Raw genomic sequence first — 26,092 nt, 5'->3', positions numbered from 1 at the left:
CCCTGCTGGGCTGGTCAGAAGGAGGGGTGGAAATCCCTCCTTAATCAGAGCATACTTCCAGGGCCTGACCATGCTCCCCCCACTCAGCTCAACACTGTAGAAGGGAAAGGAGAGCTGTTCTAATGCCCCCTGGCTTCTAGCCTGAACCACTGCAGGCATGTGCCTACATTTCTGGTATGTCTGTGCAGCTACAACCTGATTCAGCCTAGCCAGGTTAGACTAACCTGAAAAGATTGAATCAGTTCAGGCTCAGGCTTTTTAAATGCCTGTCCCTAGCTATAAGGTTTGTCCTCCAGGCCCTTAATCATTTCTGTGGCCCTTCTCTGGTCTCTTTCAAGATTCTTCACATCAAACCCTGAGCCATTCAACAAGACATTCTTCACCGCAACTAAGGACAACTGATCAGGATTGCATTCAGAACCCATCAGCATGGTTAATTGGCAGTAGGAGATAACACTGATTAATCAGGATCACTGCAAACATATACGAAGGTGAACAACCTCCTTCATGAGCAGCTCCATTAACTTCTGTGTGCTTGCTAGTATGCACAGTTACTCACCTGTGCAAGTGCCTATAGAACTTGGATCTAAGTCACTTCTGATTTGTTCCATACTTTTAATACCCAGCTTCAAACCTGACCTTTCCCAAAAATATATTATGCTTTTTCTGATGGACACTGAATAACTCTTCCTTTACTCATTGATAGCTGCTGCTGTACCTACACAAGTGAAACATAACATATAGCCTATCATTCAGTCTTTACTCTGCACAAGAACAGAGAATTGCCACCTGTTCACTTGCAACTCCACAACACTGACACTGATAATGCTCAACTACTGGCTCTTTGCAGAGGTATAAGCAAATCTAAAAGGTCCTGCTCATCACCATTTTATATATCCATCTGCCTTGTGAGTAATGTATTCAAAAGCTTTGGTGATTAAAATATTAAATGGGAACACTAGTGACTATGAAAAAAGGCTTAATTAGCAATGTATTACATAAGTTCTGATGTTGATTTTTTGGTGTGTGACTTCGTCCCAAACCATGCAGGCTAACAGATAAACAGAATAAAGGAGCACTACAGTTTGTATTATACTGGTAAGAACTTCCATATCAGAGGCCAGAAGTGCCAGAACAAGATCTTTACTAGAGCATTTTAACAGCTGTCAAAGAAAAAAAAAGTACATTTTGAACATGAGGGAGACATATTCTGCATAAAGAGATATGAAACTGGAGACAGTAATAGTCTTATATACAAGAAAAGAATTTGTACCTCTAGTACAATGCCCAAATCACTGTTTTAAAAACCCTATTTTGTATCAGAAGTATAATAAACCTTCATATACTACAGAATATATGAATTATATACATAATTTAGTCTGACACTTGTAAGAAATTATACTACAGGCAACCGGCACCATTCACAGGGGATATGTTCTCAAAACCACCCACAAATGGTGAAATCCGTGAATAGGGCACTGCATTCATGAACGCAGTCCCCAGGGAGCTCCTGTAAGTGTGTAAAGTGTATTTAAAATGCAGTTTTGGCATTCACGAATATTTGAAACCGCGAATGCCAAACTTGCAAATAGCGAGGGTTTCCTGTATAGTTAATGCTGGAATGTTTTAATGACTAACATCAACCAGGTCCTTGATCTACAGACAATCATAGACCTCATAAGAAGCTGATAGTGTCACTATAAAGTATATTTTTTAAATGGAAGGATCAATTAAATAATCTTCATATAGTGACTGTGAAAATAAAAAGTTACCACCCAACAAATGAGCCAGAGAGAAAAGGTGTAGCAGGATATCAAGCCTTATGGTCTGAGGCCATTCCCTAAGAATGGTGGAAAGGGTTTGTTTGTTCAAGTTAAAAAAGAAAGCCAGCCAAAAGAAAGGGCAACAGAAAGACAAGGTTCCTTGGTTGTGACAGGGACAAGCTCCCAAGCCTTATCTCAGTAACGGCCCGCTCCCTGTCTAAGGGCAAACCATCTGCCTTGCTCTCCTGCCATGCCTTGTTGTAATTTAATTAAGGTGTTAATTAGGCAGAAGGATGCCCTTGAGCACCCACTGTTAAAGGGTAATACATGCATGCTCCAACCACCTCTAAACGCGTCCCATGACTCACAGATACCATCCTGTTTGTTTATACTGCTCTAGCTTGCAGTCGGTTCAAACTCAGACCTTTGTATGGCCTCTAACATACTTCCCTGTTTGGGCCTCACTCATTCCACCCCCTCTCACAGGGGTCTCTGTCACTCTGCCCATCTCTGGGCCAAATACACGCTGCCCTGCTCCCTTGAGCAGCTCCCATAGGCCTTCAGGCTTGTTCTTGCACTCTTAAGTAGCCCTGGCTCAGCCTCCGGGGTCCTTTCCTTGGCCCTCATCTGAGCAGCGACTGCTTGATTATCCAAACTTCGAGCTGACTCTGCCCTTAGCCCCTCACCGGGCTTCATATCATTCTTGCCCCTCCTCCCTCTGGGGCTCACTTTCCGCCCTCTCACTAAGGCTTGGGATCCTCCATCTCTTCAGGCTCAGGTGTCTTCCCATGGTGTGCCTGGCCCACCTCACCAGGGTCCTCCACCCCTTTAGTACTCAGGTGCTTCTACAAGCATGCCTGGCCCCCTGTTAGCTCATACACTACCCACCGGACAGTGGGGGCTAGAGTTATTAAGACACCCCAATCTGCCTTTAACTGGAGAGGTTAGTGGTCCTGTTATTTAGATGACACTGCCCCACCACAGGCAGTCCCACCAGGCCTACCTACCTGCAGGGTGCAGTTTTAGGTCATGCCTAGGACCAGAGGCCTCTAGCCATCCCTATAGCCCCTTCCCTTACCTCCAAGATGTTCCTGGAGCAGTAGCTCAGCCAGGTAATATTTCTCCCTTGCTGGCTGGCAGTAAACTGCTGCCCCAGCCATGAGAGCTGGGCATTAAAATGGCAGCCCTAATCAGGCTCCTGCTGGCTGCCTGCTCCAGCCCTTAAAGAGACAGAGCACCATATCTGCTCTATCACACTTATGTACAGAACTAACTGGAGGGGAAAACTTGGAAAGTATGACCAAGAAAACTGCCTGCTGTTTTTGTTTCTACTTCACTGAAGAAACAGGACTTCATGTATGTTCTTTGTAAAACAGGATTGCTGAAACAGAAATCTGAGGCATTTGCATGGAACCACTCTTAATAATTCATGTAGGTCCAGGTTAAAGGATTAATTAATTTAGAGACTGAGAAGAGCAGTGCTTAGGCTCTATTCAAGTGCAAAGGAACTTGGGATTCAATGACTGAATACCCTAAAAAGGCAATGTGGCGGGTGGCTAACAGGGACAGCACCATTTAGATCAGGGGTGGGCGAAAGGGTGGATTCAGCCAGTGGCCAAACTCCATTTCCCAGCAGCCCCTACCTGTGCCATTCCAGCTATTCTCCATAGAGACCCCAGGAGAAGCAGGACCCTGACAGCAAGGGGGTAGGGTCTCCACGGAAACTGGCCCAGCCAGCAGTGGCACACCCCTGGGGCTCTACCCTGACCCTGGGGCTCTACCCTGATCACAGCTCTACCCTGACCCTGGAGCAGCTCCTCAACCAGCAGCATGCCCTGCAAACACCACTCTGGCCAGTCTCCATGGAGACCCTGGCTCCATGCTGTCCTGGCCCCACCACTCCTGGGGTCTCCATGGAGACCAGCTGGAGCAACATGGGCAGGTTTTGCTGGGAAATGAAATCTGCCATAGCCTGTACTTTGTCTACCCCGATCTAGATATTGCCTTCAGCACTTAATTAAGTCTGTATACTGACAATAGCCCCTGATAATATATAGTTTTCGTACTCCCAGCATCCTCTCATTATTCCATGCTCACAAGGTGGTTAGCAGAATATGGCAGAACCTAGCTGACCTTGGCTGGGGAAGGTGCAGAAAAGGGAGTGCTGGCTAGGCACTCTTTTTGCAGATTCTTAATAAAGTCTCTAAAATGTTATACATCAAATGTACGCTAATTAACCTCCACAGGTTAAATCTTGGTCCGGCTGAAGGCAGTGGCAAAAGTCCCAATGACTTCAGTGGAGACAGAAATTTACTCAGTGACTTTTAATGAATCACAATAGCAGGAAAAATAAACAACTAAAATTATTTCTGTTGGCTCCACAAAAGTATCTTTGTTTATAAGCTAAGCACTTCTTTCATGTATTCAGTTTCCATCCAATACCATCTGCAGCTGCTGCCAGCTGACAAGTCTTTTGACTCTGCTAACTGTGACATTAGACTTAAAAGGTGCAGTGACCATTCACAGTCAAAGATCCATAGACCACATTATTTAAGCATGAAACTATGGGAGGCCTCAGGAATGGGAACTAGGGGTAGGCGTGGAAAATAAGACTCTTTGCTGTGCTTCTCTTCCCCAAGCAGCAGACATTTAATCTGATAAACTGCATCACTGCTACTAGTGCTTGAAGTTGTAGGAATTCAAGTCTTGCACTTGCATTATCCACACTGGGGAAGGTATTTGCATAGTTACATGTAGTCAGCCCAAAGGCAGTATGGCTGTTGCAGTGGGCATGTTGACAATAGGGAAAGCCTCTGTGGGAACATGGCCTATCTTGATTTTAGATATTTTGAGCTAGGAAGCTGACCTCCCAGCCACTCCTGCAGTTCCTGAACTATTCCCACATGAGGAGGGAATTTCAAAAAAAACCCCAAATCAACAAAGCAACAAGCGTTGATGCAAAGTGTTGAGTTCCTGCAAACTGCAAAGTCTTGAGTTTTTAGACTCCCAATCTTCTTCATGGGAGAATACCAAGATACCAGTTGGCTCTTAGGAACCAGTGTAAGGGTGCCTATAGACATGCAGTAACACTGCTCCAATGCACTGTAATTACAGCACATCAGAACAGACTAGATTAATTGAGTCTGCTGTAGCATGCTAATTAGCATGATCCAGAAGCCCCCATATCTCATGTATTTAGCATCCCACACTTACAAATGGCAGTGGGGGCACTTTAACTAAAGCTTGTCATACATGTAAATAGGCTACCCTATCTACAGGGTACATATGCTTAGGGACAACCAACATGGGTTCATTAGAGGCAGATCCTGTCAGACCAACCTGGTGGCCTTCTACGACCAGGTCACCAAATCCTTAGATGCAGGGGTAGCAGTGGACATAGTCTTCCTGGACTTCCAGAAGGCTTTCGACACCATCTCTTACCCCGTTCTCATCAAGAAAATGGAGGACTGCGATGTCGACACGCACACAGTCAAATGGATCGCCAACTGGCTGGAGGGCCGCACCCAGAGGGTGGTGGTGGGTGGGTCCTTCTCAACCTGGAAGGACGTGGGCAGTGGGGTTCCACAGGGCTCAGTCCTCGGGCCCGCACTGTTCAACATCTTCATCAGTGACTGGGACAATGGGGTAAAAAGCACCCTGTTCAAATTTGCTGATGACACTAAGATGTGGGGGGATGTGGGCACATTAGAAGGAAGGAATAGGCTACAATCAGATCTAGACAGGTTACAGGGGTGGGCGGACAAGAATAGGATGGGATTCAACACTGACAAGTGCAAGGTGATGCACCTGGGGAGAAAGAACCAGCACCATACCTACAGGCTGGGGAACTCCCTTCTCATCAGTGCAGAGGCAGAAAAGGATCTTGGAGTCATCATTGATGCCAAAATGAACATGGGCCAGCAGTGTGGGGATGCAGTCAGAAAGGCCAACCGCACCTTGTCATGCATCCACAGATGCATCTCAAGCAGATCCAAGGAGGTGATCCTCCCCCTCTATGCGGCATTGGTCAGGCCACAGCTGGAGTACTGCGTCCAGTTCTGACTGCCGCACTTCAAGAGGGATGTCGACAGCATGGAGAGGGTCCAGAGAAGGGCCACTCGCATGATCTGGGGTCAGCAGGGCAGGCCCTACAAGGAAAGAATACAGGACCTGAACCTGTTCAGCCTTCACAAGAGATGGCTGAGGAGTGATCTAGTGGCCTGTTACAAACTAGTCAGAGGGGACCAGCAGGCTTTGGGGGAGTCCCTGTTCCCCCGAGCACTACCAGGAGTGACTAGAAATAATGGTCACAAGCTGGCAGAGGGTAAATTCAGATTAGATATCAGGAGGTGTTACTTCACTGTCAGGGCAGCTAGGATCTGGAACCAACTTCCAAGCGAAATGGTGCTGGCTCCTACCCTGAGGGTCTGTCGCAGAGCACCTCGGTGCTCTGCTTCTATAAAGAGGGGAGGTGTGTAGCAGAGCACTGAGGTGCGTGCTACTTATGAAGCAGTAAGTAAGGAGCCCAGCTGTAGGTTGCCAGGGCAACCAGTAGAAGTCAGCTGACAGGAAGGGGCAAGGCCTGGCTCCTATATAATTCCCAGGCTGAGGCCAGGCAAGCAGTTTCCTGCCAGCAGCCCTAGAGAAAGGAGTTCTGCCGGACTGAACAAAGAGGACATGCTTGACTGCAACTACAGCTTTGAGACTGGGGGAAGGATAGAGCACCCCGGATGTGGAGGGACTAATGTTATAGCCAAGCAGCTCAAATCTATGTTGTAGCCAAGAGGCTTGAGTTTCTGTTTACTGTTTACCACCAGAGGACCGGGTGAGGCTATTAGGGTTTAGAGGAGATCTCATAGGGGCTCCACGGTAGCATGGGGACCCCAGCGCCAGAGACGGCGCAGCATTCGGGGGTGCACTGACCTCAGACCCAAGAAGGCGAGTGGAGAATCAGAGGCCAGGTAAGGCCGAGGCTGCCTGAGCCCTGAAGGTGGTTCAAGACCCCGAGGAGGAGATTTGGGGCCAGGCATGGCTACAGCCACCTGAGCCCCAAGGCTGCGGAAGCCCTAGAGCAAAGGGGGCAATGGGAGGTCCTAGAGCAAAGGGGCGGAAAGCCAGAGTGCCTGTGGGGTGCAGCTGTGAGGCAAGGCAGTGGAAAGCCACAGTGCCTGTGGGGCGCAGGTTGCAGGACAAGCCAGAGTGCCTGTAGGGCGCAGACAGTGAAACAGACCAAACATCGTCTGGTACGTCAGCGAGGCTTGGGGCATGGTACAGGGGTGGTTGGAGCCACGCATCACCCATAAGGCCGGGGTGCACGGAAACCCCATTATAAAAACAAAACACGTGACAGCAGGAGAAAACTGTGTCCAAGAGGTCGAAAGGCAGCCTCCCTTTAATATTTAAGATCAAGACGTGGCGGGCAAGATTTGAGGGTGCTTGAAGTAAATTTGGCACGATAGGGGCACTAGGGGAGATCATGGCCACCCCTAGGACCCCGCTCCGTGACAGGATATTTAAGACAAGGCTAGACAATCACCTTGCTGGGGTCGTTTGACCCCAGTACTCTTTCCTGCCATGGCTGGGGGTCGGACTTGATGATCTGCTCAGGTCCTTTCTGACCCTGCTAACTATGAAATTACAGCAAGCTTGTCGAACAAGCTTTAGTTAAAGCGCCCCACCACCATTTTGAAGTGTGGGATGCTAAACACGTGAGATGCCGCATAGTGCTTTAAATAGAGTGGTTCTCAGAGCCATTCTAATTAAAACTTCCTCCACCCCCATTCCCAGAGCATGTGTAAAGACACCCAAAGACTGTTTTGTAAAACAGTTTTTGGTTTCCTTCACCATTTCGTTCAATTGTCTCTACATCTGGTTCAGGAGCAAATAACTTCACATTGGTCAGACTAATGGCTCTGAGTCAAAAAAGAGCAGAAGTCAGAACATGAAACCTTTGTTATAGGAGTGCATCCCTATGTTTTTTTAATCAAGGTTTATGATGAAACCAAGGACCATTGAGGTTTAGATACGCTGAAAGCTGCTTGTATGCCATGGAAATAGAATTCTGTAGCTTTTAAAATAAATGGAGACACAGACTTTTGCAATAATTTCCCTTTGTATTCCATGAAGCACAGGATGAAACCATTCAGGCATTTTATGGTCAATATTCATACCAAATCAATATTGTTAATTGCAATGATCTTAAGATATTATTTAATGTGATAAAAGCTTAAGCATTTATCTTCCTACATTTAAAATTTCATTTAAGAAGGGAAAGACATTTTATCCCAACTTTATTCATTTTGCCCTATTCGGCTAGTCTTTTTCTTGAAAAAGATGGATCTTCAAATTGTTTTATTTCTAATAGTATTGTGAGGGTTTTCTATGCATTCATCTCCATGCTGCTCTAAGATGGCTTGCATTGCTTAACTCCTGTCAAAGATTTTGGTACAGCTCTGGAAACAGGTTTGTTAACTTGTGCTCCCTCTGCTGGATCTGCAGAAGCTGAGTGTAAAAATACTATATCTTTACATTTCAGTGGTTCTCAACCTTTTTAGATTTGAGGCACTCCTTGGAGAATGCCAGCTTTTCGTTTTCACTTGTTTTTTTCCTACAGAAAAAGAATAGATCTGTTTTTATGTTGCAAAGAACACAGAAAGACCACCACAGGTCAGAATATTTTTAACACTGTGGATTCCTATTTTAAATCTCTGGATTCTTCTTGTGAATCAAGTGTGCATACCTAACAGTGCTAACATTGTGTGGCAATCCTTAACACTTGAAAAGATTTCAGAGCACCCCAAGGTACCATGATATTGTGGTTGAGATCACTGCTCTGCATTTATTATGGTGCTTCACCATAACACGATCAACACATTTCAAAGCACAGAACAGCTCAAATGTTCAAACTTCCACACACTTTGAAAGAATTTGTATCCTGGGGGTGAAGTGTACACAGTAGTTTTCAAATTTATTCCATCTAGTTTCCAAAGAATAGACTCGCAGCAGCTCTTTATAGGTATTACATTAGTGTCTGTTCAGTAAGTTGGTAGCTATTATGCTTTTTAAAAAAGGAAACTCGTTTCTTATAGTATTTTATAATTTTTTTCTAAAATTATTGGATGGATCGCAATTTATTTTAGATCATGGTGGCCAACCTGCAGCATGAGTGCTACAAGTAGTACAGGCAGCCTCTCTGTGTATCACACTGCATATCAGAGAGGAGACAGGCAGCAGACAGCAAAGGGAGCAAGGGGAAGAGCAGCAGATCAGGCATGGAACCTGGGACAGGAAGCAGAAAACAGCAGTGGATTGGTTGTGGAGCAACAAGCAGAGCAGCAGATCAAGCAAGGGAAGGAGACTGAAGTGATGCTTAAGACAGTGTGGGGCTAGTTTGTGGCACTTCTGCCAAAATGGTTAACCCTTACTGGTTTAGACTGAGTCATCTTCAGACATTCTAATTAATTATTTTTAAAAAATATTTCCTATGTCTTTCTTCCCTACCCCCTCTACATTAGTCCTTACACCCACATTATTGTCCATTATTTGCATTTGATCTCATGCTGCTGAAACAAAAATCTGGTTTGGCACATTTGGCTTCAGAAATAGTATTCTTTTACTAGTTCTTAAATTCTCAAATGGAGTCAGGCTCTTTAAAAATCCCCAGTTCCAGCACTTCATCCTCTTATTTTGTATCTACTTGAAAAATTTTGGTCTTAACTTTCATTCTAACCTCCAATTTTGCTATTCTAAATCATTTTGCTCTTTCATTTCATAATCTTTCCAAGTCGTTCTCTCTACCTAATATTTTATATACACCTTTAACCGTGACTACATTTTACGTTTCCTTATTAATCTGCATTGACCTTTTGTTGCATCTTTCTCATATTTATTATTAAATGGCATTGCAGAACTTTTATATGACCTTTGCAAGCATCATATTAGTGTACTTTAAACACTTTCCATTTGTCTTCAGCTTTCTTTCCTTTTACTGCCCTATTAAAAAAAGGAAAAAAATCTGCTGCCTTTAGGGAAACTGATATAGAGAGAATGTGCAATACTCTCAGGGATTTTGACAGGAAATTAATGTATGTATAGGAAATCTGATACAGAAAAGTGACACGTTTTAAACATCCCTTGAATAATGGTTGCCAGGTGCTGAGATTTTTGTAGATAAAAGATAGTGATGCGCCCTGAGCCAGGTTCTCTGTGTTGCCCAGAAAGCACCGTTACTACTGTGGTATATGCAAAGAAAAAAGAAAGAAAATCCTGGATCCAAATACACCCAAAATTTGGGAGGAAAGGAGAATTAAAGGACAATTGCTAAATCAATTATAAATTGAATTATAATAAGAAGTCCCAGCTGTGCAGCTCAGTTGCACTATTCATTTGAATGACTGTTTCAGATTTAGTTTTCAAATTTTTCACTTTAGCCTCTTCAGAAAGATAAATAATATTTAATACTGAAAGCAAAGCTTTGTTAAAAACAAAAAAGTACAAGGTATTCTTCAAGTACTGTAAGTAAACAGTGTTGGCTGGAGTGTTAGACATGAACATTTCCATTTATCACATATACAATAAAAAAATGTTGTAGAAAATAATTTCAAGCATTCTATCTCCTGCACTTCCCCACCTACACTGAATAAATATGAATTACAGGTTGGTTCCTGCACTATAGGTAGACCTGTGGCAGCCCAGCAGTCTCTCCTACATCTCAGAGGGTACAGTCACAGATCTACGTGTACCAAGGAACAGTTCACAAGTTCTGCTATCCTATCTACAGCAAGCAAACATCCAATACACGTAAGTTCACATTTCACTTTCTGGAGTCATCCTCTAATGCACATCTGTTTATTCCAATAAGTTTGTTTGACAAGGTTCTGTACTGTTACAGTGTTTTAATAAGTTTGACAGGGAGTGTCACAGGCCGGCTAGACACTGTGAGCATATCAGCCATTAGGTTGCTGGGTTCGGGATTGAGGAGGCAAGTTGGGAGTGAAGTAAAGGCAAATTTACTTATAGCTTAACATACAACAGTTAACAAAAAGGTTAATGTGACAAATAGTACAATTTAAAGAGCTAATAGTAAATAATAACAACAGATAGACAAAATGACAAAGATTTCCACATGGGGTTGGCAACTTATCAGTAGTCCCTCTATGCTAGGTGCGAGCCAAGTTGTTCCAGTGAAGTCAGGCGTCCCCAATCAACACTGTCTGAGGGGTCACCGGGAAGGTCCCTTCGTCAGGATCTGGTCCTCGCTGACACTGGGAGTCCGGGGTTCAGGCTTGGTACAGCGATGGTCCTTCTGTCCCATCCTTCTAACTGGTCACTTGACATACATGTTCCTTTATGCCTTATCTTATGCTAATCTGTTGGCTTTAGAACCAATTACAATCTTGCCCTATAGCTGTTACCCTATGGGATTAAAAGGTGTTAGAAATTATCATGAAAGGTTACCACCCAAACTCAGGTTCACCCAATAAGCAAATTACACCACATTACTTTGAGTTTTGAAATTAGCATTACTCTGCCCAAACTTAACCCCTTGGTTTCTTATTCCTTGGAGTTGAAATATACAGAGCATTGCATTCACAAACCTGCTGCTATTCTTGGGTCTCAGCAACTACCTTTAAAAGTATATTATTAATGTTGTGAAGCACTAAAACATTTAGAAAATGTTTAGAAAGGTCAGAATTAAGGTTACCTTAATTTGGCCTTCTTATGTTATGCATTATGATATAGTCTATACTTACATATTATTATTTCCTCCCACATAGCCAGTACCATGCTTAGTTCATAGGGTAGTCAATACTCGCTTAGCAAGCAGCTATTTGGTTTTTCTCATTTTCTCTGCTAAAATGTAAGTCTATGCTTCACAGCATTGGGGTTCTAGAACTCTTCAAAAAAAAGTATGTCAGACTTTTTTAATGTGGCAGAACAATATATTTCATCCAACCTTAAATCTTTAAAAAAACCCAGCTTCATCATTTTACTTGAAGTATTTTAAACACACGCAAACCCAAAGCTGGATGAAGATGCCTGTGTAGCACATTGGGGTCTCAGGAGCAGCTGTGTTGCCTCCTGGTAGCTCCCCACCATGCCCCACTATCCCTCTAGGATGCCTTCCCTTCTGTCTTACCTGCCATGCCTTGATGGAATAAGACTAAAGGGAGGCTGCCCATGGGTCTTCACATGGGCCCCAGTCCAACTAGACCCCCACTGGGGTTCCCCAACACCCTACTGGTCTCTACTACACTATTCCCAGGCCCCTCACTGGGCCACTGGACCCTTCTGGTCCCACTACACTATTTCCAAGCCTCACATTGGGCCTCACAATTTCCAGGCCCCTCGCTGGGCCTCTCTACAACTGTACCACTACAGGGCATCTACAGCTTTCAGGGCTAATTGTGCAACTCCATTCCTCCCCTACACCATACTGCAAACCTCGTGGACATTACTGCCATGCTCTTCACTTGCTGGGGCTTCATCCTCCTCAGCTGCCACCCCTTTCCACTTAGCTAGGCATTCTAGCCCAGGTCCACTGTGTCAGACCTACCTTTGGGGCACCAACTCTGGTCTAGCCCTTTTAGGCATTGGGCCTCTGGCCCCTTTGTGGCTCTGTGGCCTCACGGTCTGCTGCCTTTGGGCTCAACCCTTGCTTGAGCATTGAGCCTGCCCATGGCAGGGCTCAAGGCGATCGTATGCCCCACAGGCATTAATGGGACCTTTGTACACTGCCCCTTATAGTCCCAACCCAAACTGCCAGTGTACAGCTTCAACACAAACACTAAGCCCCTGGGCTATAACCTAAACAGTCCCCTCCAGGCCCACCGACATCCACACACAAAGAGAAGCAGCCCTCTTCCCCTTTAAAAGGGAAAACCTTCCCTCACTTTTTGTGCCAGCATACCTCCTGGCCCTCACGAGCTCCCTGAGCTTCATTGGGGTGCCACAGGCGGAACAGCAGTCAGTCTAGCATCCCCTGGTAACTCTCCCGGGCAGGAGCTCCTACCCCTGCAGCTGGCAGGGCTAAACTAACTTTCTAACTCAAGGCTTATATGCCTCCCAGGGCCATGCCCCTCCTGGTCAGCAGAATACCCTGGGCTGCCCGCAAGTGCCTGATAAATTGGCCTCATTGCCCCAATGCCACAGTGACCACAGCTGCTGCACCCTGCCTGGCCTGCAGTGTTCCCTCGCTGGTCTACTTCTGTCTTAAAGGAACAGAGAGCCCCAGGCTCTCTGTTGCAGCTAATACGTATATTTATAAACTGCAGTGGTTCTCAACTATTTTAAACTCAAGGTACCCCTTATTAAATATCAAGGCCCCTTCCTCCCCTCCCCCTCCCCGGAAACAGCAGCTCATAGCTTTCACTCAGTTTTGACTATGGAAATTGAGTAATTCTTCTGTTGCAAGGAACTCCAGATGACCAGAGTCAGGATGTTTTTGATACTAGGGATTCCGATTTGAAAGATCTGGGTTCATCTTGTGTATCACATGTAAGTGTTTGCACACATCACAGTGCAAATATTGAGTGGCACCACACAGCACTTTCACTGAGAATCACTGAATTAAAGGTTAGCTAAGGGGAAAGAGGGCCTTATTATGGGAAATGTTGAGTAACCTTGCAACGGCTGGGATTTACTATTCTCCTAAAATATATAAGCATATCTGGTCTTTGTTTACCTGGATTGTTTATGTGGTACTAAGACGGCCATGAAAACAAGCTGTGTACCAGAATCCATCATCCAGAGGCTCTTGCCCCTGCATTGTCTAGGCTGATTCTTCAGTTTCTGAGGTCTGAATGCAGCTAAAGTTACAGGGCCTTGAGAAACAGTAAGTAAACACAATACGTGATCACTGTGAAAGTAAAGAGAACATTTAGCACCCCACCACATCAGTCTTCAGATACAATTTTATTTAAATAAATATTTTGGGAAGTAATTATATTTATTATAAATTTTATATGTATTATGTTTATTTGAAAAATATGGCTAACTTTTACTTTAATACATACATTGGTACACTAATTACGCAGTAAAGTGACACAGTATTTAGAGTACTTGCTATATGAAATCAGCCTATAATGAACTTCTCTTTTCCTGTTATTGTTTAGTCCTGATACAAGCATAGAAAAGCTTCTTGCCTACGCATTAGCATTCCCACAGTGAATGAGTGCTAGTATGAAGTGCACCATAAATTTACATCACACTGAGTAATATTTGGTTCATATTTTTGCAAGGTAATTTTTAAGTTACAGGCTGCACGGTAACATTTTCATACTAAAATCTATATGTGATAATTCAAGGGTAGTTTTTACATAACATTGTTTGCTTTAGATGACATATTACTATTCCAAACATCTGGTCTTTTTGTTCTGTTTTTTTGTTCTTTAATTGTTTTCCAGATTTTCCAGATATGTTTCAAGCTGTTTTACAGTCAAGCCCAAGAGAACTTTGATTATGTATAAACCTCAAACTAGACTACAAATGTATCCATATAAACAAAATGTAGCTACACATAAACAAATCAAAATGACTCTTCACACTGGTTAAGTTGTTTATACTATTCTATTTATTTTACTGTTAAGAAGCTGCCTGCATTTTTTAAACACTATGTTTCAAAACAATTGAGGTTATTAGTTGACAGCATGTATTATAAGCCTGCAACATGATATCATTAAAGCAAAAAAAGGAATAATTTAACATCAGCCTGATTTTACTTCTTTTAAAATGTGTTTGTTATTTTGCATTGCCAGGCTGTTTATTCATGTTGCTTTCTTTTTTTACCCAGGATTCTCGTATCTGATCTACAGCAAGCAATAGAAAAACAAACTGGATTGAGGTCATCTCGGAATCGTAGATCTATGCCAGGATACAACTATGAAGTGTATCACTCACTAAAAGAAGTAGGTAGAAATTAAGATGGTGTGTCTCATATCTTATCTATAGTCTCACTGATGTCTGTGTTCCTACCCTGGCACATGGAGATGCTAATGCAAATTACATATGCATAGTCCTCTCCAGCAAGTTTTCCTCTTTTTTTAAACAGAAAAATGAAAAAGAGAATAGATTCCTGACTTTTTTTTAAATCAATGTCTAGAGTATTTACTTTCAAGGTTAGATGATGCACCCTTAAAAGTATCATCATCCTTAGCAGTTTGGGGTGGGTTTTTTTTCAACAAAGTACTTTTCAAAGTGACCTTAGTTTAAATTATTTTGGCATAAGACTTAAACACCTAGCTAACTTTCCCTATGTGAGCAGTTCCAATGATTCAGTCATGTAATGAAAATTTTGCATGTGAATTTCAGAATTCAAAGATTTAAAAGAAAAGTGTTCCATTATAAAATGCCTAATCTTGCAAGATTTCAGGTGACTAATTCCCATTGACATAAGATGGCTCACAGAGAAAAGAGCAGGTACTGATTGTATTAAGGCTAAGTACAGACATTCAAAACGCCCAAGGCAAAGTTGATCCCATCTATGTGGGGTTCTAAACTATGTAAATTGGATTAGGAGTGAATGGAATCAGCCTATAATGAACACTTGGGTTGGGGAAGACAGGTAAATGCTTGCACTGGCTGAGGCCAGAAGGCATGGGGCGTTTCCACACACCTCTCAGCAAGCCAGATACTGCCAAGGGCAGCTGAGATTATCCAAGTGGTGGCCCAGGCAGCCAGGCAGAGGCAGCTAGGGGAAAGTCCCTACCACACAGCCTCCTCCCCCCCAGTTGTGCAGACTCCAGCTCAGAGGGAGGCGGGGCAGAGGGTTCCATTCTCTCCCCGCTGCCTCCTCCCCTGGCTGACAGGTGCAGGCAGGACACAGGGTTGGGGAGCACAGGCTTTACTGCCTCAGTTCTGTGACAGTCTGGAGGCATGGCCAGCTCTGCACTCAGCCAGAGCAGAGGAGCACAGGCTGCCCAAGGCTAGCCTGCCTGTCCTATGAGGAGCAGTTAGTGGGGGCCTGCAAAGGAGCCTGAGATGCCAGAAGACAGCAACCTATTTGAGTTGGGAGGGGATCTGGTGCAGAAGTTCAATAGACTGGTTTAATTTAAACTGATTAAACCTGATACTACATTAGTCCAGGTCTATTTTAGAACAGGTTCTGCCATTATTAAACTAGTCTATGTGCACTGACCATCTGTTCTGTTACAGGTATAGACCAGGTTCTGACCACTTATACCAGTTTTTGTGTAATATCTGTACCTAGCCTAAATTTCTTCCTGTAGGGAACAACTTTGTTAACATGTTGATGAAACTCACTGAAGTCAAAGGCAGTTTTGGCCTAGTATTGATTTAACAGCATGTCCAATATTTTTAAACTTTTGGGTTGTTTTCTTCAGAAAGTTGACTTTTTAAATTACTGTAACACTTTTTGCCTGATGTTGTTGCCTTTCTTTCTTCATTGTATTGTGTGCAGAACTTCTGCAGCAGCTGACTTCAAAACATTTTTCACAGGGAAGGAAGACAAACAATTGCCTTTTAGACAATCTATGCATCTGTTCAATACATGTTATTGTCAGTATGTAATTTGTTAGAATTCTGTGAAAACTACTTGCTTCAGTTTGCTTTAGAAACAGGAACACTGGCTTGAATTTACAGGGATCTATACTTCCTGAAGTTTGATTGTGGCATCTAATAATCTCAAAGCAAGTAACACAAAGTGTCAGTGAGTTCTTTCTTTCGTTTCAACATAAGCACCTTTTCTGTATGTCTATGGGAAGGATTCAGTAGCATCCTTTCTACATTTACCCCCCACTGTCTTCAGAGAATGGCCAATTAGACTCACCATCCTCTGAATTCTTCAGGAGGCAGCTAGAAGTCACTGGGTGCATCTACATGAGACACTATAGCAACATAGCGGCAACTGGCACAAACCTGAACATTACAGTGCATCACTACAGCAACATAGTGGTTAAAAATAACCATGCGTTCCTAAAGGAGGTACTAAATGATGGCGCAGTAACAACAGCGCCATAGGGGCATGTGTAGATGCACCCACTGTGCTGTAATAAGGACAAAGTAGGACTAGCAGAGGTTAGAAAGAAATAACTGAAACAACAAGCTGGGAAAAGGAAAAGATCTGGAGCATTCAGAGAGCAGAGACAGCACATATCAAAGACATATATCAAGAATATCAAAACACACACTGAGGGCTCAGCAGTTATTTTATATTAGCACCTAGGAATCCCAGTGAAGTATCAAGGCATGATAAGCACTGTGCAGACAACATGTAACAAAAAAGATAGTGACACCTCTTCCCCCCTTACAGTCTGAATGACAGACCAAGACAAAAGAAATAAAATGGGACCCATCACAAGGTTTCCTTTACTCTTCATTCTCTTTTCATTAAAAGCAAACAACTGAGGCAGCAATTTTATTTCTATATTTCCAGATCCAAAATTGGATGTATCAACTGAACAAAACTCACTCGGATCTCATCCACATGTTCTCCATTGGAAAATCATATGAAGGGAGACAACTGTTTGTGCTCAAGGTAAAATGATTGTATGGTTTAAGTAATCAAGGACCACCTACATTCAATGTCAAACACTTGGGATCATACAAAAGTAGGGCTAGAAGGAACTTTACAAAATTATCTAGTCCCACCCCCTGCACAAGGCAGGATCATCTCTAACTAAACCATCTCAGCCTGTCTAACCTGCTCTTGAAAACTTCCAGGGATGGAAAGTTCATAGTTTCTCTAGGTAGTCTTTTCCAGTGCTTGACCATGCTCATAGCCAGAAGGTTCCTCTGATCTCCAACCTAAACTTCTTCTGATGAAGCTTGAGGCCATTGCTCCTAGTCATGTCTCCTGTGGTACTTATATAAATCTTATATTTATTTCACATACCATTTATCTGAGAAATGCTTAATAGCCATATCTCCTCAACACCTCTCAGCATTCGGCCCTTAATGAACCATGAAATAAGAATTTGGCTACTAACAATATAAAACTTGAAGTATTTCCCCAAATTGTATTCAGGTTACTTATTATAACCCATGGATTACTTATGCAAGTAAAATGAGCAGGATTTAAGCAAGTCCTGTGTTTCTAACAGACTTCTAGAGTGATTACCCTAAAGAGGAAAATGGACCACACGAAACTCATGACCCCTTCAGGATATTGTGCCACACATGGTTCTTGTTGGTCTATTGATGAAGAAAGACCAGAATGAAATATTCACAAATTAGACAGGACTTACAGAGGAAAGCTTTTTACTTTTAAGCTATATGTTTTCCTTTCATCTGTTATCGTTAATTTCTTTAAATTTGTTTTCATATCATATATTTCTTTCAGGGAAGTTTTATTATTCTCAGATCATAAATTTTCCTGACCCTGCTCCAGTATTAGTTAAGGGCTTTCTTTCCTTTACAATAAAAGAAGTTGACAGGTCTGAGTTTACCAGTTACCTACCTTGGCCTTACCAAAACTGAGCCATGTCCCTTGAATAAATGTACAAATAGTATACATTCTATTATAGTTCACAAACAGCATTCATTTCTGGCTGTCCTTGCTTATTAAGGCCCAGGTTAATTTCTGGCTGTCCTTTCTTACTAAGAGTCAATCTAAATAGTATTTAAGCATCTAAGGCCCAGATCCTAGTCTATCTACCAAACATTACTTACACAGGTTTTAGACCCTAACTCACATACTCCTACTAGAAGTTGTCCTAATGCAGATGCTTATAAGCAATCCAATATGACCATTAGCCCTCCAAGCCCATACATGCTCTTGTTGTCATCATAATCCGGTTGGGGAAGCATATAAATGCCACAAAAAGTCTCACATAAGTCCTGAAACTTTAGTCGGAGAAGAAACGGGATTAATGACTGTTTTGACAGCAAGTCATGGTGATGCCACTTCTGCTTTAGACCAGTAAATGGTTTGGTAAGTTGCCCACAAGGAGGGAGACATCTCCAACTCCCTGGGCAAGTGCTCTAACCACTTAAGCTATGGAGCTAAATGGTTAGTGCATCCTCCTCTTCCCCACCTTGTGCAGATGAAATTAAGAGCTAAAACATGATCTGGGCCTTAAACATTAAGAGCTAAACCAGGTCAGCCTGTCTAACCTGCTCTTGAAAACTTCCAAGGATGGAGATTCCATTGTTTCTCTAGGTAGTCTTTTCCAATGCTTGACCACCCTCATAGTCAGAAAGTTCCTGCTCATCTCCAACCTAAAATTTCCCTTGCTGAAGGACAGATCCTAGTCTGCCTACAAGTGTCATGAAGCAAAGATCTGCTGTAGTTACTGTGAATATCTACACTTTTTAGTTAGGTAAAAGATCACGGCGTTACAAGAGAGCTGTCTGGATAGACTGTGGAATTCATGCAAGAGAATGGATTGGCCCTGCCTTTTGCCAGTGGTTTGTGAAAGAAGTAAGTTTTTAATATGATACTTTTGCTTTAGCAAACTCTTTCAATTCCTTATAGACTGCACACAGATTATAATTGATCTTATTAATAATAATAATGCCATCTGGCTCTTGCATTGCATTTTTCATCTCTAGATTTCAAAGCATTTTTACTAAAAAGGCTAGTTTCCAATTGTGATAGCCAGACACAAGATACTGACGTGTCAGACATACTGGCAGAGACTTGAATTGGGAATCTATTTAGAAATCCCAGAAAGCAAGAACTGAAATTCTAGTAATAGTCCAGGTAAGTTGACGATAACACTAATGGTTGTAGAGTAGTCTGATAAAAACTTTGTCTTTATAACTTACACTAGGAAAGATACTATCTGTCATTTGTGCAACTGTTGGAGAAAGTGAAACAGAGAGAAGAATTTGAGCCAAAATAGTCAACTTGGGGGTTCTCTGAAAATGCAGTGGTTAATTAATGTCTCCTTGACTCCATCCCAACTAGATTATTGTTCTGTTAACCCAGGGCCAGGCAAAGTACAGACCTGGCCTGCCAGACAATTTCATCTGGCTCACAAGTGGGTGCCCACCAATTAATTGTATATCACCCAGCTCACAGTTGCCGCTGCTGCACTTGCATGATGCCAAAGCCCCTCCCACTCCAGCTGGGGCAGCCCCACCCAATCCTGCTTGGCCCTTGTGGGAAGAGAGCCCTGGCCCCAGCCCCAGCCAGCACACAGCTTCCAGGCAGAGCCACTGCTGCCACTGCCAGGAGAACTGCTCAGCTTCCCCAAGTCCTCCTCATGTCCCTGCTGCAGTGCTCTAGGCAGCAGGTAGGGAAGCACCAGCAGGGGGAGAAGCTGCAGCTGAGTGGGGGTGCGGAGCCCGGGGCCCATGTCCAGCGAGGTGGCAGGAGCATGGAACTTGGGTCGGCCCAGCTCATGTGCAGCAACCAGGACTTGCATGCCACTGGCGGGGAAGCCCCACACAGTGAGCCAATGGCCTTCCCCACTCCTTGCCACCATGTACAGTTCCCAGGACTGCAGTGGAATTGGTGAGGAGCCCTGCGTGATGTAGTCAGGCTAGCTCAGCCCCACTCCCTGCTTCCCAGCAGATTCCCAGGAACAGCATGTGATGGCAGGGAGTGGGTCCAGGCCACTGGGTGCATTGCATGGGGCTCCCCCCACATGGCATGCAGCTCTGGCTGGGTCCCAGGAGCTACATGTGAGACACAGGGAGCCCTATGCAATGGAAGTGGGTCGGCCCAGCTTTCCTGCCATGTGAAGCTCCTGGAAGTGGCTGGAGATGTAAGCCACCGGGGAGCTCCACCTGCACGAGCCATGAGCTCCCCAAGGGCCAGCTGTTTGCTGCTGCTGGCGGTGGGGGCTGTACATCATGGGGGGACACATGAGAGGAGACACCCACACCTTCCCCCACACATAGAGCCATACCCCTCCACAACCACACTGTACTCTTTCCTGCCATGGCAGGGGGTCGGACTAGATGATCTACTCAGGCCCCTTCCGACCCTAGAAACTATGAAACTATGAAACCCTCCCCCCACACACACACGCACACACTCCCCACACCTCCTCATAAACCCCACTCCCACACACATATACACATGCCCTCATACACACCCCACACACAACATACACAAGTAAGATTTTATTTTTTATGCGGTCACTTCTATATACACTATGCAAACGCATATAAATCAGGACAAAAATCAGTTTGATTTTCAGCATATGATTTGGCTTTTTTTCCCACTCCAAGATGGTAACCCTTCCCCCTCCCCACAAATGGAGTACTTCTGGGGACAAGAAGAGGGACTTCTGGTGGAAAAGTTCAGGGGTTAGGGACAGAACTTCCAGTTCCAAGGTGGTGACCAGGGAGCAGGACACCTGTGAAGGAGCAGGGCTACCCTTGCAGCCCTCAAAAGCTCACCAAAATTCATTAAGCAGCCCTCTAGCCAAAACAATTGCCCACCCTTGCCTTAACCTTTGATATAACTAGGGTCTAGATGTCACATACACACTCACACACCCATTTTGGCTCCTTTTCTCATCTTTCAAAGAAAGAGGCATGGGTAGGAAACCTATTAGAATTCTGCATTTCATTCAGTGTTATAGTTCAAGTCACCATTTAGGTTTTTTTCCCTTTTTAAGCCCAGTTCAGATATCTGAGAATTTTGCAGAATATTGTCATTTCCCTTTAGTCAGCAGGTTTTTGTTTGAGCCCCAAGAGATCTGACCTACAAATAAAGCTTGCATTGGAGCAAGACAATTTATAGAAATGAAATAATTCCCCCCTCCACCTTACTCTTTCCATATACACACAGAGTAACTTTTGCTATTTTGTATGGCATATTTTGTGCACAAACTATCCTAAACTGCTTTTCAAGCTTTATTTGCAAGCTTTTTCCTTTAAGTATGCTTTTCCTTCCTTTCTCCGCATTCTCTTCTTCCATGCCCCCATTTGATCCTACAGGACACATCTACATGAGACACTTCACTGCACAGCAGACTAATTGGCTGCTCAAGTAAAGTGTCACAGTCTATATGTGCACAGCAATAAGGATGGAATACATTAATTTACTGCATTGCCTGATAGTCCTGTCAGATACAACTGGTATCTGGCAGCACAGTAAATTACTGGTCTTAAACACATATGTAGAGGGTGATGTCAGGATAAGTTTACTTCAGTTCAAATTGAGCCAGAGTATATTCAGTCACATTAATTGCATGTGTAAATGTGCCCACAGTGTAGGATCCTAAGGAAAGTGGCATAGAGTTCAGTAGCACAGGACCTGTGCTAAGGGTCTGGTGCTAAAGACGCCACCTAAAGGCAAACCTGTATGCCTATTCATAATCCTTTTGACCTCAAGATATGTGCATACTGTAGTATGTGGTGATCAGCACCACAAACTGAGCCCAAGAATAACCTACTTTGGAACAACCACACTGCCAAATCACACTCAAATTATCCACATAAGAATGTACATCTTAATTGTAGAGTTAACTTGGGCTCTTGGATGCTGCCTCTAAATCCCCCACACAAAAATGTCCCTTGAATTTAATGATGCCTAAGTCTGCTTGACTTATCTGATACTGTAATCTGTAGGCACAGTCAGCTATGGGATATGCTCCCAGAAGTCTTAGCAATGCATAGGGTGAGCCTGGCACCAGTGAAGGCATAGTAACTTGGATACGGGTCTTCAGCATGTCTGCTTATACTTGGGCTAAGCTAACTCAGGCAGTCAAATGCAAGTGCTGATTACACAAGTTAATGTTGAACTCTAATACAGGTATCCTAATACAACCCTATGCTGGTATAAGTATTTGCATATGCAGAGCAATTTACAGAACTAGGTATGAAGTTGGCCTTGAACCAAGGAAAGAAGGAGTGTATAGAAACTAAATAACTCCCTTCAGTGCCAAAGTGCAATTTAGTACTTTGAACTAAACACATTTGTAGCTAGAAAACATCATGAGGTATCCGTTAAAGCTCACACCAGGAAGAAGAGGATATTATCAACTTGCTGGTTGTTATTTAACATTTTTGGAGAAATATGGAGTCCCCATGTTTCTACAAGGTCCTGAAACATTTCTGGAACAAATACAAACTGCACAACATGGCCTCAGTGACCCTGGTGAACCACCACAAGATACGGGAAGTGGTAAGGGCAAGAGACATCGTATCAGCCATGGACTTACTACCTGGTGACAGCTGCCAGGCCGTGTGGGAATGAATCTTCCATAAGGACCTGCAGAAGGAGCACAGAGATTTGAACTGGCAGGCATCCCACTGGGCACTCCTCATGCAGGCATGGAGAAACAGTGCAGGGCAGAGAGGTTCATCCAACTACCTGAGGCAATCCCGCTGGCAGCAGGCAAAAACAATTGACCACCTCTTCTGGGATTGCCCATATGCCAGAGAGGTGTGGAAGAAAGTGGACACGTTCTTCCTGCTGGTGCCAGGTTTCAGAACCCTGACCAGAGCAGTATGGGCAGGAGGCAGTCACCCATCGCCAACTGGGGAGCCCTCCAATGGAAGTGCTGGCAGGAAACCCTGGAGTGCCACCGGCGCTTCTCTTGGCACCCCCACAATCTCAGGGGGAGCACCAGCTGTCACCCCCCCACTCCCAGGCCGCTAAGAGCCAATCTCCCTGCTATTCATCGCCTGTTCAGAAAAGTGATTCTCTACAGGCACTGGACTAAACAGCAAGGGACCACAACAGTCCACTTTGACCAATTCACTTCCTGCCTCAGATACGCCCTGTGGAAGACCAAGAACTTGCTCATTAGCAGGCACACAGACCTCACAGTCAAGGACTGTATTAAAATGGGACTGAGTAAAATGTATTGGTACTGCAGGAAGACAGAAGAAGACAATGGGAAAGAGATGGCAGACCTCATATGGAAGAGATGGGATTGGCATAGACTTTTTAGAGGCAAGCCCTCCGAAGAGAACAACAAGGAGGATGACAACGATGAATACAAGTAAAACGACTGGACAAACAGAAGGGAGATTGCAGGGGTTGGGGGGGAAGAGGGAGGAAACTGGGGGTCTTTTATGAAACGGATGTTTTTAAGGGAATACTGATGGGTGCATGGGCATGCAAGCGCTCAGCGTGAACCTTGTAACAGGACTAGAACAGTTTAATTGTAAAAGTGTAATTTTGGTCTGTCAAGTGAATCACAGCAGTCACATGACAGGTTGTTAGGAATTCAGAGAGAGAGAGAGAGAGAGATTTGCAAAAATACGTTAAAACATTTTTTTTTCATAAAACTGTGCAGTTCAGGATTCATTTAGAGTAAAAGGATGTTTATATCTTTATCAGCCTTTCCCTTGGCTCTCATTTGTTCTCACCCTATTCCCCTTCTCCCTTTTAAAAGGAATAACAATAACTGGAACAAGAAAATAATCCAATATAGTGACAGTTTCCAATCATATTAGTTAAAAAAAAAAAAAAAGAACTTGCACTATTCGGAATGGATTCCCTGGTTTTCCCATTAAATAGAGTAGACTTTTAAATAAGAATTTAAGAAAAATCTGCAAGTTTCAATACACTTCTAGCTCTTCGTAAGTTTTTGTGCTAGCAAGTTCCTACTTTAGGTGGGTACATGGCCCAACAGCAGGCACACTGCCCTTTCTAAATTCAAGGGGAGTTTTGGGAAAAATACAGTCCTTTGCAGGGTAGATTTTCAAGATTGCTGGGTCACCTCAAAGGCATAACACATTTTTGCTAGTTCCAAAGGACGCGAGGCCAGATTTTATATCCATTCTATATGAAAGAAAACCTATTGCTTTTACAGGAAGTTCTGTATATATATGAAATGGACATAACCATGTCTTTGAGAGTAAGAAGCTATTTAGAGAATGGTTCCTGAGGTAAATTGTGAAAGACAAAAGATAGATAAAGAAGCGGTTTTGTGTTAAGAGAGGAAGAGAAAAATACAGGAGTAGATTTCATGTTGCATATTCATATCACTGTGCAAGAAAAACTTTTCAAACTATTCACCTCTTATTGGTGGTTTTCTTTTTAAAGGTCACACAGAAAGAAAAAAAAGAAAGAAATTCAATTTAAAATTTTAAAGCCAATTTTAAAAACAAACAAAATAAAACTATAACTGCATAGCGAGCTACAACCTGTAAGCCTCAGTATTTTTTATCATGGGCCTGAGAGCAAGAAGAATTTTACTTGTTCATAGACCACTTTCTGTGGCCAGATTAAGTGAAATTGTCACTTTAGTCTGCACCTGCAGTTTCTCTTCTACAGTATGTTATTCCAGAAGTATTGTCACATGTCAAGAGAGAGGATCTAGTTGTCTTTTAACTATTTATAGTCTTTTACATAGACCTGTACTGTAATATTGTTACATGACGATATTGTAATACAGTAGGGAAGTTTTAGGGAGCTTGTACACATGACAAAAATTGCCCTTTTTTGCCATTTAACTGCATTACAGTTTTCACATGTGGGTTTTTTGGGCAATTTAAGTGTCTTACTTGTAATTCAAAGTAAAACACATCCTGATGTATTTTAGTTTGGATCACCATGAATTAAACGAGTGCATCCATGGACCCGTCATGTGAAAACAGAAATTCACCCAGTGACATACACTAAACCCTTTTGTCTGCCAGATGCCTCTGCAATTTGTGTAGTGAGCCCCTTTGTCCACCAGATGTCCCTTCAAATTGCCACTAGGAGAAAAAGAGAATACTGTACCTGCAATTTTTAGGTACTTGGGTATAATGTGTTTTTTCAGATGCCAGGTGTTGCATGCCAGGTGTTGTGGTCCACCCAGCCCAACAGGATTCAATCTTCTGTTCACCTGCATGGACACCCCTGCCCTGCCCTGCCCCCCCACCCCCAGCTATGCCCTGGCCAGGGTGACAGTGGCACCATCATCCCATGATCTGTCCCTGGTTCCATCTACAAATGAAGAATTGCCTGACCGCCTAAAAAGATGAGTGCTTTTATTTTCTTTCAGAGCAAATGGCACCCTCCTGATCACAGAATTTTAGTCTATAGCTTCCACGCACAAGCTCACCTCACAGTCAGACCCATGGCAACAGGCAGCCCTTAATGAGAATGGCACCAATCAACCCATACTCTGCCCCTGGTTCAATTCACCCACCCTCTCACAGCACTGAGTGCAGCCAGCTTGTAGCTGTCAAGCTTCATAATTTTTTTTTCCCCTTGTGCTAGCTGCCACACCATCACAATTGCACAGGCTCACCCCACAGTCAGACCCCTGGGTGCTCCTGCCCCTTACTGCCAATGTCACCGTCACTAGGGTTTACATATTTCCAGTTCCAAAAAAGAGGTTCCTTCGCCCTGCCCATTCCATTGTCCCTCACTCCCAAGCCCCCCAAGCCCTACTGCTGCCCTCAATCCCAACTCAGGGACCCTTGACCCTGCCAGTATCCCTTCACTCTCAACCCACAATAGCTGGCCCTCT

The 26,092-nt window shown here is 43.7% G+C and overlaps 1 protein-coding gene across 1 annotated transcript in view; it reads left to right on the top strand.

Annotated features, from left to right (window-relative positions):
• The window catches only part of CPA6 (carboxypeptidase A6), a 134,836-nt gene that overhangs the window by 67,561 nt on the left and 41,183 nt on the right, over positions 1 to 26,092 (top strand). Inside the window, exons 3-6 of the mRNA XM_090040115.1 lie at positions 10,438 to 10,562; positions 14,554 to 14,668; positions 17,155 to 17,256; positions 19,036 to 19,140. Coding sequence (XP_089896241.1) covers positions 10,438 to 10,562; positions 14,554 to 14,668; positions 17,155 to 17,256; positions 19,036 to 19,140 — 447 coding nt within the window. The remainder of the gene's footprint in view (positions 1 to 10,437; positions 10,563 to 14,553; positions 14,669 to 17,154; positions 17,257 to 19,035; positions 19,141 to 26,092) is intronic.

This window comes from Crocodylus siamensis, chromosome 3 (genome assembly GCF_052110815.1).
Source record: "Crocodylus siamensis isolate JL-2025a chromosome 3, ASM5211081v1, whole genome shotgun sequence".
Lineage (NCBI taxonomy): Eukaryota > Metazoa > Chordata > Crocodylia > Crocodylidae > Crocodylus > Crocodylus siamensis.
Note: the sequence above shows the minus strand (reverse complement) of the source record. Positions and strands in the feature narration are given on the sequence as shown.